This window comes from Plectropomus leopardus, chromosome 13, assembly GCF_026936395.1.
Source record: "Plectropomus leopardus strain MGB_pleo_1.0 chromosome 13, ASM2693639v1, whole genome shotgun sequence".
In the NCBI taxonomy this organism is placed as follows: Eukaryota; Metazoa; Chordata; class Actinopteri; order Perciformes; family Serranidae; genus Plectropomus; species Plectropomus leopardus.
In genome coordinates this window covers 3463814-3476124 of record NC_142188.1, presented here as the reverse complement: position 1 = coordinate 3476124, position 12311 = coordinate 3463814, and the positions used below count along the sequence as shown (strand labels likewise).

Genomic DNA, 12311 nt, shown 5'->3' with positions numbered 1-12311 from the left:
AAGTGTTTATAATAATAATTAGTCTTTATAGATATATTGAGATGTAGTGCTCATAAAATGTAGATGAGATATTACCTTATGTTGTCCTCAGTGCTTCTCATCCTGTGTTTGTCCATTCAGGTTGCTGAGCCAGTCGCTATGTAACTCTATCAGCAGTGTTGGATGGCAGGGTCTATAGTGTTGGCTGAGCTTATCATTTGACCCTACTGACATCCTGAGAACACCGATCAATAAAATCCCACAACACCAGAGGTAAGAACACACACAGTACATCAGATCCAATTACCATACGAAAAGGCATCAAAACGTTTTTAATTGTAAATGTACAGATTTATGCTTATGTGGACAAAAACAGTGTGGTGAGCTGCCCTTTGTTAATAGAAGTCTCAACAACAAATTGGTGCAAAATTACATGAAGACAAAACGCCTGGATGAAAACACTCAGGCTCAGTGGACAGTACATGTGCATGAAGACGTACAACAACGTCCAAAAGTTTGGAATCAACGGTTTCATTGCTGTTTCCTTCAATAATGGTTATTTTAACAGAGATAAAATCAGTAAAATTCAAACATTAAATGTGTCAATAACATTTGCTGTCCAGTCACTATAAAAAAATGTTTGAATTGTAGGTTTCTACAAATTATGGATATGTTATATTTGCAAGTTTCATACATGTCATATCAAACTGTCTAAAGTAACATAACATATAAGCTGACTTTGTCATCAGGAACAGGACGGGGTAGTGGATGGCGTGTCACCAGCCAAGCTGCACACTACTGTTTGAGACCAACAAGAAAGAAAACAAGATTTAGAAGCGATGTCAGTGTTGCCATAATTGCCAAATATTTTGGCATGCTGTTTCTCTTAGAAAGTCTACTCATTGGATAGATTGAACAGGTTTAAATCATGATTTGTTTGTACATATTAGGCTGGAAAAATAGACTCCAACAGTATCATGGTATACCAGATTATCTTGAAATTAGTCAGATGTTTCAATACCGGCATATATAGACGCGCTACTCTTTCCATTAAACTCATTGTATGTAGTGCACAGCACGCACCAACAGAGCTCAGTCTCCAGTTTGTACTGGTGGAACAGGCAGCTGACTCAAAAGACACAGTGACACCTAGTGTTGGAGGGAGAAGATACAGGACTGTAAACAGCCGGTGACCAGCAGGCAGAGAGAGACTATTACTTTTCTTAATATTTTGTGGGTTTCGATTGTGATACATTAGACTAAACAGCTGAAATTATGTATGGTCTAACAATTGTGTGTTTTGTTTTCTATGTACAAAACATTTTTTATACCCAATTGTATAAAATTGTTGAGCTTTTGTGGCAGGAGATTCCAAACTTTTGAACTCTAGGGTATCTCTGTTCACATGCAATCATTAAAAAGTGACTTTACAATATTTGATGAAGGTTTTAACATAACAGGAAAAAAGAAAATCTTGTTGACATCAGACAAAACTTGCTATGATATGCATAAAATATATTTGGAAATAAAAAAAAGACATTGAGGGTACACAAGCAAAAAGGGAATACTGCAGACTTGATTTGAAAAATCTATTGTTAAGTCTTTGTTTAAAAAAAAAATCTTAGTGCATTTGTAAAATTATTAACTGTAATTTGCATAATTAATAAATATTTCATACGGAGATATGTTACGTAAAAGTTTGTATCACAAGTAAACAGGCATGAAGTTTACTGAGGTCATGAGAAAAGATGTATAGTGTGTATCTTCACAGTAAAAACTGAATTAATAGGCATATGAATACCATCAGTAGTATGTGTTTGATGATACCGACCTCAAGGTTACATTGCAGCCCAGAATAAACATTACATTTGGATGATCAGTTGCATAATATTGTCCCACAGAGGGTCCTAATGTACTAGTAAAGCATTTTACTTATAGTGCATATACAGATGTGTATAAGGCCCAAAGCTACAGATAATGGACCCTTTTTCCATTTCAGAGGACCTGAGCAGATATCAAAATGTATAACTTCAAATGTTGGTGCAGGGAGAAACAATTAGGACAAAATCTCAACAATTACATCCAATAATCTCCATTCTTCTACATCTCAACAGTAGTAGTCTTTAAAATTCCCATTGGAGACTTTCTCCTCAAGCAAATCCTTGTCAGAGAACACCACCCGCTACAGTGTTTTGCATTGATCTCGTTAGGTCCGTGTTGTTCTTTCCAGCATCGCTCCTGAGTCCGAGTGGGTTTGCAAGTCAGGAGGACTCCATTTCAGCTCAGTTAGTTCCAGCTCAATATCTTTCACCGGAGCTCAAAGCCATTTAGTGTGGTCTAATGGTGTAAAACAAGTGTATTTTCTGTCAGTGTGGCAGACCGCATGACAGACAAGTAGAGCCCTGGAGATGCAGAGCCACATGGCATGGAAGTGGAAAAGCCTGCCAGCACTCAAAGTCAGCGTCTGACCAAAGCTGTGCTAGTGAACACACATTTTTCGCTGTCAATCTGCAGGTTTCCAGTTCTTGTTTCCGGGGTCTTCAAGACCAACATATTCACACAGGGGACAAGAAGAGCACGGTGAAGACGTTTTTCATCTTATCCAGAGAAGAAAAGGACAATTTTTCGTAATTTGAGTGCCTTTTGATAAGACAGTGGATACATTTCCTCTCTAAATCCACTTTCAAAGACCATGAAACCCCAGTTTTCGCAGGCTTCGCCTTTGTTTACTGTGTGTCCCTTTGTTTTATATCCATGAGAATATCTCCAGGAAAATCCCTCGGGGTTATGATCTTGTTCCCTCAGTGAGGTTATCCAGTTCATACACAGGTCCCTTGGTGATGCACAATATGTTTGCGGTGCTTCAGACCCAGGCCTCTTTCTTTGAAGTCCATCACTCGCTGTTGCGATGTGTCTACCAGAGCGCTGGCTATAGCAATACCTAGACACCCAGAGAGAAAAGAGAGTTAACCCTTCGAAACCTGGATCAACCTCACTTTTCTGTGCTGCTGTCAGAAGTCTTTGACAAGTATTTAAACCTCTGAACACTGAGCGCAGTGGTTTGATTTCTTTCAAAAACAAAGGTAAAGGCAATGAGCTACTTCATAAGAAATGTTACACAAATTGTAAAAATATTTCAGAAAGGCTACAGAAGATGTTTAGGGAAAAAAGCCGAAATCCACTGGAAAAACATTGATTATAATTATCATAACTACATATTTAAAATTATGTTGTAGAGTTACAATTTTTAAAGCACTCTTTCCAAGTCTTGTCGTTTATTTTTTCCTAGGTTATTTTATGTAATTTTCACTAATTTATTGCAAATTTTTGGATAATTTCGTTTTTCACTTTTCCTTCTTCCCCAGTTTTTAAAAGATCGCGAATATTTTTTTCAGGTTTCAAAGGGTTAATAGAAAAAATGTAACATGTTGTTTTAGATGTATTTTTATTCAGGTTATGCAAAGTGTTTTAATTTTATTATAACTGGCCGGCTGAGTTGAAGTTAAGGCCACGTCGCTGATCTGATACGGCTTTATTATGATCCGACATTATTTTTGTCAAATATACAGATACAATTTCTACAGCTCAAGTTCTTCTCTCCACTGCAGACATAAAATGAGGAGTTGTGCAATATGCTTTTGCCTGTGCTCTATGAACACACTCAACCATGTATTATTTAAAGAAAGAAATAATGAATCAATTTTACAATATATTATGAAAAGAATACTAGAAAAGAATACTACTTTACTACAACCAAACTGCAATTAAATGCATAAAAACTATAAAATAATTTACACATATAAATGATTAAATGTTTGGAAATACTAAACATATAAATGCTACAATTAAAAATAAACATGAAGGACTTTTCTTAAAAAAATACAATAAATAAATTATTGCTTAGAGGAAAAATGTGGAGTTCTGTCAAGACACAAGTAATTCTAAGAAATTATTTTACAATATTAATGAGGGATGTGCTGTATTGGTATAACAAAACCAGCCATTACATGAATAAATAAATTATAATTAATATGTAAAAAAAATAATAATTTAAGATCTGGACACTGAACCTGAAAGCAAATTACTCTTTAACACATTTGCAATGTTTTTTTTGGGTTTTTGTTTTTGCTTTTTTAATTCTATTTTATTGTAATTTTAAAACAACTGACCCAAATTTCTGCAAATTTGTTTCTCCTCACAACTTTCTAGCTGATGTTGAATTGTTGTTTTCAAATAGTTGAAAGCTGGCAATTAAGATAATAACTCAATTATGTTGTTATCCACTTGTAACTACCAAACTATCAAATTGTATTGAATTTATTTTTGGATTTACAATAATTCCTGTGTGTTGGGCACTTTGTAAAATGTGTTTTAAATTATTATGGAGCTTTTTGGGGCCAAAGAAAAAGAATAAAAACCAGTGGAAAGCAAAGGCGGTTAAATGAAAATGCATTGAAATAAAGGCGGTAGAAAACAATAAAGACAAAAGAAACATTGAGGTAAACACGAACGCGAAAAGCGTCGCTGATGTTTGCTGAGTCAAACCAGACAGCATCATGACAACACCTAGAAAACGTTTTATCAACGTCTCTCCAGCCAGCGTTGTCTGGCTTCAGCAGAAAATAAGGGGGGGTACGCCGAGGTCACTGACGCAAATCTTCAACCTTTCTGCCTCTTTATGTTTTCCTCTTCCTTCCTCCCTCTCACCATCCAGCAGGATGTCAAACCTCTCAAAACAACTTGTGTATCGGGTGCTTGACTCGCTCTCCACAGCAGTGCTCACTGAGAGCAGGCTGGATGCTCCAAAAGCATCAGATGCCTCACAGCATTGTGTTACTTTGGCAGTAGCTGCTGTTGTTAATGTGGATTTAGAGTCATGGCAGCTCTTGCGAGTGCAGCTAGTCCTGTCTTTCCCTCCCGACAACCGTGGGCTTGACAATGCATGGTCATTATGACGAGAGCTCAATCTGCCGGTGTGCAGGAGCCAAATAAACAAAACAGGCAAACAGTGGAGGGAATCTGCCGCGCTCTTGATATGATTTGGATGCAGGATGTTTTCAGCATTTCACACTCAAGTGATTCTTGGGATTTTTTTAGTGGGTGGAAAGGGGAAAGCCGATTACACAGTTGCTCAGTGTGTGTGTGTGTGTGTGTGCGTGACTCTGCAGTTTAATGTGAGTAACGGTGTAAATACTGGTGTGCATGCACCTGTGCACACACACATTTTGCAAAGTTCTGACACAGCGAGCCGTACAGACCGATATGGCAGCCAGCAGTGGTGTGCTCTCTGATTGGCTCGCAGCACCTGTTTCTGATGGAATTTGGTTCATTATGGTTGTTTGTTTCATTTTGGCACTTTGGTTTGTTTTGACGAGCACAAACAATACTTAAATTTTGCTTTTTGTTGCAACGGTAATTTGCGGTTTGGCCCAAATGTTTGCAGGTCTTCTGTACATTTTAGGAGCAAACACACCGTCTTTGAGTTTGTGGTGTTTTAACTTCAGTGATATTAAACTATTAAAGCTAGATTTTGGGCTATTGGTAAAACATAAAAACACCTTTGTGTCAGTTTCAGCTCTAACAAACTGGAACAGACTCTGATAATCTGAATTTTATGGAGAGGCCTTTGAAAAAAATATTCAACAAATTGATCAACACTGACAATTTGTAGATCAGTGCTCTGATATCCCTAAAATCTTAATGTAATTTATTAATGTGCACAGTAGAAAATTAATACATAACTTCAGTTGATTTGTTTAACAGATAAATAATATTCTGTTATGTTGTTAGGAGGCAATGTTTCATGAAAGACGGCTGATTCTTATTTCTTAATTTTTTAAAAAAATAATAGTATTGAAATTGTGTTTTTAATAAATTAAAGTCTATTAATTTTAATTATTATTTTTATTAATTAGATTAAATTAATATTATTATTATTAGTTTCTTGGATATTTGTAATGTTTCAAGTTGCATTTTTCCAAACAAAATATATTTTTAAAAACTTATAAAAGTAAAAAAATTAAAATAAAAAAAATAATAATGAAAATGAAAATAAAAACACTAGTTTTTCTTTGAATACACAGAAGAGAATCACTTTGGGTTGTTGTTTTTTGTTCAGGCATGTCATGTCTGTAGCTTTCTGACAGTAAAACCAAGCAAAAAAGAACAAAAGCTAAACATGGAAAACATACTACTGAAACAAAAAACAAAACTTATTAGTGATCAGACAAAAAAAGATGCAGTGATTCAGCAGCTTTAAAGATTCATTAAAAACAGATCGGACGACTCATGATTAAATCCACATCAGTCAGAAAAGACTAAAGGGAAAAAGTTTAGGAAATGACTGATGGATCACTAAAAGAAAAGAGAGCTAAAAAGAGACAAGGGACAGGAAACGAAATTTCACACCGAATCTTTGCGATGCTGCTCTGATCAGACAGACAGACAGACGTCGATAAACACGAGGCCAAGACAAACGCAACAGCAAAGCCACCAGTTATTTCACATCATAAAAATCACCTCCACAAGACCTCAGACTAATGCACCATCTGTCTTAACGGGGTGTGCAGCCAGCATGATTCACACACACACACACACACACACACACACACACACACACACACACACACACACACACTCTGCACGTTATAAAACACCAGCTCTCTACCACAAACCACTTCTAAAGACAGACAGAACACAAAGACAAAGAAGAAAGTTAAAGATACTCGTTCATTTATAACGTGACACCTGAATACTCCTCCATCAGAAGAGCTTTCACCTTTTGACAAATTGCCGTCATAATTGTGTTGATTTTTTCCGGGTGAACACACACATCTCCATTTGCAAAATTAAATTGGTCAAAAGTAATCAAATTATGCTGCAGGTGAGTGCAAGTGCTCATTTGCAGCCGCGGCGACCGGGCGCGTTGATGTGATTGTTTGGTCAGGTGAGTTGACGCGTGATTAACACCCCTCACACACCCCGATAGACTAATGGGGTCATTAGCAAGAGACAAAATTCCCCAGGAACGCATATCGGCACAGGAAAAACTGGGACTGCAGCTGGAAAACATCTGCGTCGGGGAGGAGCTCGCCTGCTAACCCGGTGACAGACCTCACCGCCAGGCCCTCCCCTCGCTCCAAACATCAAAGCCCGGCCTCTGAGTCTGCGCTCGCCCTCAATGAAGGCACCGGGGACGCTCGCCTGCTTAGGATCCACTATTATAGTAAACAGAGAAAAACACAGCAGCGTCTGTTCCACGAAGCGAAGAAAAATCAAAGTCAGTCAAACAGTAACACATTGATATTCAAATATTTATGCATCTGCGAGGGACTGATTTCAGGTCCAGCAAACACGACGCACAACCACGGCCGCTTTGATGTACGCGTGTAAGGTTCAGGTTTGATCCCCACTAACTAGCACTCCTTTTCTTGAATAGTGCATATCAGTGTTTGGTAAAGAATTTCTTGAATAATGCAGGATGAAAAATATCTCCAAATTCATGTTTACATGTCCCTAAAATATATTTGAGCGGAGCACACGATAACAAGGCAGAAGGATGTTCCCAAAAAGTTGAGGCAGATGCTTTGTAGTTTTAAAAGAACAGTTCAAAAGTTGTGATTTATGAGGCTAAATAACTCAAGACTCATCTGAGACACAGTGGTCCTCATCAGGATCGTGCCTTTGCTTTTCTTTCGGGATTTTTTAAGAAACATGTATGATTCAAATTACCAGTAAGACCGTATGTCGTCATGCTCAAACTCCATTTAACTTAAACTTTCTGCTCAACCGCTGGCAGAGAACATTTTGAGTCACTCACATCTTCAAAATGTGTTGAATTCAACTCCACCTGATCAGGCTTTCTCTGCCGTTTGGTTCAGGTGTGTTACACTGGAAATGTGTCTTTAAATACTTTGCCTTTTTAGTTTGCCTCTTACAGAGAGTTAGCAAAAAACAGAACAGATTTATGCAACTTTTTACAAAAAATAAAATATATATTTTTTTCATGCTCTACCAAACAGTTGATTTGGCCCTAAACAGTAAAGGTTGCTGGGAAATAATACAATAATCTGATAATTCACAGCCGTTAAATGATCTGATCATTACTTTTATTTAACAAACTATAGTCTGTTTGAAAACGAAATAAACATCGAGTTTTGTTTTTATAGCCACAAGGAGGACATGAAAGTGTTATTAAAACTATTTCATTTAGCATCGTTAATTCAGCATTTTCTTTTTGTGACATCAGGTAATTTTGGAACAAACTCTACAAAAAAGTGCGACGGCAAAACAACAAGTAAGATAAGGACAGTGACTCGAAATCCACAGACCCTCATGTCCACATCGTAAATACAAGACAGTAAATGCCACTGAGTATTTGACAAAAAGTCAACAAGCAGACAGGTGGACGAGTGTGTGTGTGTGTGTGTGCGTGTGTGTGTGTGTGTGTGTGTGTGTGTGTGTGTGTGTGTGTGTGTGTGTCTCTGGATGGTTTCAAAGACAATGAGGATCAAAGTATCGGGGAACCAGTTTGGGTCAATGGAGCTGAGATTGCGAGCGCTGACCTCCGATTCCTGTCAAGCAGCCGTCCAGCCAGACACCCAGAGGGAGACAGTGGACACAGGGGGGACAGGATCAGAGAGGGTCAACACAGAGAGAGGAAGGGAAGGACACCGGCGCTCCAGCGGTGCTTTCAGGCCAGCAGTCACAGGCTACCACAGAAATACTTTACTCATAGAAACTTATATAACATGATATTTTAGGGGAGACACGTTCATACGTCATTAACAGACCATTAGACAAGGTCAGTGCATCTATTTTTAATGCCTATTTGTATTAGAGATGTCACGATCTTCAAAATGAGTTGCTGTGTACGGCTTTGGATAAAGTGCTGTTATAATTTCATTTAACAAAATATGGTCATAAGTGAGTTAAATAAACTACTTTTAAAGGTGAAACTGCTAAATCAAAGTGGGAAATAACCGAGTAAAACCCAGAAAGCAGCATACTAGAACAGGATTTCTGAGGTAAACCCTTCACGTTTCTATGATGCCGAAATGAAAACGTCTCTTTTGTTTCTAATTCTTCACGTTAAACTTGTCACAGGTTTATGAAGCTACATTTGCACGACTGTACACAGACACCAATCAAAGAGTTTTCAGTAATTAATCAGAGCGTCGTCTCGTATTAGATTTTTTTTCCCCCTGGTGATGTCCTTTATGTTTTAATGCAAATGACTAACATCAATTTTCTATCCAGGGATAATAAATATGACCTTTTCTTCCCTTTAGGAAGAGGGCCAAAGTGAGAGTGATACAGCAGAAGACTGAAGATGCTTTGTCAGGACTGAGAGAGACAGGAGGCTGCCGAGAGAAAGAGACGGCAATGAAGACAGCAAGAAACAATGATGAAGACCGAAGCTCGAAACTCACATTTCCGTACACCTGTCTCTGGGTGGAAAAACCCAAATTTCTAAAAACAGCCACAGAAATTTTAAACAAACAAAAAAAGTTGATATGTTGACAAAGACAGAGATTGGTGGAAAAACTGGTTTGGTTCCAATTTTTGCTTCCTTCACTTAAGAGAAAACCATCATAACACTGATGATGCCGACTGTACAGTCAGCACGCACGCACGCACGCACGCACGCACTGGACTTATGCAAAAAGTGCAATTATCTCCATGTGCAATTAGTGTACATATTTTTATATATATTTTATTTATATTTTTCTCTTGACGGTTTTGTTGGCACATAGTAATTTTATTGTATTTTTGTTACAGTTTTGGCACCTTGTTTTTTATTATCTAACATTTTGATATTTTAGTATTTTTATATTTGTAATTATTCTTTTTTATATTGTATTGTTCTTTCGCTGCTTATACTTCTTCGTACCTCATAGCTGTAACATTGTGAATTCTCCCACTGTGGGACTAATAAAGGATTGTCTTATCTCTTATCTTATGACCACCACAGACCTCCACTCCATCAGAAAGTCAAGAAAATAAAGAAATACGAAGTCGAGCTGTCTGAGGTGACTGCAGCATCCCTGGTTCAAGATGACACTGTGGCCATTGTTGCATGTCACCTCCCTCGATCTCCTCAGCTACATTTTTAAAAATAGAAAAAGGGGATTTTTGCCTTTATAAAATATGACAGCTCAAAGGGGGAGAGAGAGGGGATGAATGCAGCGAAGAGTCGAGGTCAGAACTGAACCTGCGGCTGCTGTGGCGAGGATGTAGCCTGTGCGCACGAGACGTTAAAATGTGAGTTTTGAGGATGTTTTCACGTAACTTTTTGGGCATGATTTATAATTAGTTGCGCTGCCAGATGTCACACGGTCAATGTGGAGCTTTAGTCGTGTGTTAAATCTGTGGTTTAGGAGCTGAGGTGCAGAAAATGAGACCAGAAAGCAATTTACCCAACTATTAATGTTTGGTTCTAAAAACGCTCTGAGAACGGTGCAAGCAATGCAATGTTTAATTAATGTTTTCAGTGGAAAATTTTCTTTTAGTTCCCAGAATATTCTTCTTAAAGTTAAGGTAACATTCTCTATAAAAAGTTTAAAAAATGTTAAATATTATTAATATTATTTTTTTTTAAAAAAAGGTTCTGTAATCTCAGGCCTCAATAACATGTTCTGACTGCTTGTTCTAAATGTTCTTTCTTTGTTTTCATGTAACATTGTGGGAATGTTTTATAAAAAGAACATTTTCTGATCCGTCACCTTTCAACATCAAAACATCCTCAAAATGTTGCAGTTCAAACGTTACGTCTTAGTCAGCATTTAACCTCACAGAAACATTATTTTAAATTATAAACAACTGGAAATGTTCTTTGAACATTTCTTTAAACTGTTCTCTTCAAAACATTATTGCAACTTGTAGGTAATGTTAGTCAACGTTGGGGGAACATTCCCTGCTAGCTGGGTATGTGTCGTTTTTATCTCCTGCAGACCGAATTAAATGCTGAAAAAACGGTCCCTGTGTCGGCCTCCTTCAGTCCGTTAACATCCGTTAACATGTGCAGTGATGTCTCAGTCAGCGGCGCTCAGAAATATGAATATAAAAATGCACTTTTGTCAAATACTGTGCAAGATGTTCACATACAGGAAGCTGATGGAAATATGAGCTGGTTGAAATTTTATTTGCAGCAATCTCATAAATTTGCCTTAAAGATTGTGCAACACTGTCACTGCAAACAGAGAGTGAAGCTGAGAGGAGAGGAAGATTGCAGAGGGATAGAAGAGATCGGAGCAGTGAGGAAGTAAAGGAAAGGGAGAGATAGGAGGGGGATTATATTTTCTTCCTACTTCTCAGATGGTTTAGAGGAAACCAGGAGTGGATTTATCAAAGCATAACCACAAGGACTTATCATCTCAGCTTCGCTGCGGCAATATGCAAATCAGGTTTTATGGGTGAGGGGGCGTCGACATGGACTCGTACCACTTACTGCACTTATTCAACAACTCCTTCAATCTACTTCTCCGTCTGCAACTTTCTACCTGTTTTCACTCAAGTGTTTTTATAGAATTTACACGACACTTTCGAATCGAACCTCTCAGCCTTTTAATGCCTCTTTTCTCTCTCGCGCTGCTCCTTCTATTTTTACTCACAAAGACTTTCAACATCTTACAGTACCTGTATTTTCTCCCTCTTTCTCTCTCTCGTACTCCAGCTCCATCTCTGCTGCTGAATAGGCAGATTAGCGCTGGAAAAGGCGGCTGTGAATGCCGCCGCGCCTCTGTCTATTGACCCACTATCTAAGCTTGAGAGAGGCTGAGGGGGAAACGCAGCCCGCTGTCTTTCCTGTCTTTCTCTTTCCCTCCTTCCTCAACAACTCTGCTGCACCAAACTGAGAATCTGCGCAGCCTGCTAAATCCATTAAGCACTGATTGAGTCCCATTTTATGTGAAACATTAAAAAATGAAACAACTGCAGCCGTGGGAGGCACAGCTTAAAGAGGTAAAACCGACAGGAGAAAGATGACATGAAACAGAGGCTGTGCAGATGGAAATAAGAGCTCATTCCCCATTTTTTCCCATCTATCCCTCTGTCTATTCCACCGGCCCTGCTGTCCGTCTTTTTGTCCCGCTTTGTCCATCACGTCAGGCCACTGTGACTTTGAATCAGTCGAACAGTCACTCAGTGGTCAAGCTGTTCCTCTCCTGCGCGAGTCGCTCTCGAAGGCAGGCACCATGTGTGAGTCGTCGGCTGCAATTTGGCTGACAAGAGCTGTCAGACACTCGCAGCAGTGAGTCGCCTCCGCTCACTGTCATTGTCAGGATTCCTGGTTGGATTATTGGGCCGAGAATTGTGCAAAAAAATGATTATAT

At 38.4% G+C, this 12311-nt stretch overlaps 1 protein-coding gene across 3 annotated transcripts in view; it reads right to left on the bottom strand.

The window, feature by feature from the left end:
• Window positions 1-277: 277 nt before the first annotated feature.
• atrnl1a (attractin like 1a) overlaps window positions 278-12311 on the bottom strand; it is a 293068-nt gene continuing 281034 nt past the window's right edge. For all 3 annotated transcript variants that reach the window (XM_088086416.1, XM_088086417.1, XM_088086419.1), the window contains one exon: window positions 278-2920. In XM_088086416.1, coding sequence (XP_087942542.1) covers window positions 2799-2920 — 122 coding nt within the window. In that variant the 3' untranslated portion in view covers window positions 278-2798. The remainder of the gene's footprint in view (window positions 2921-12311) is intronic.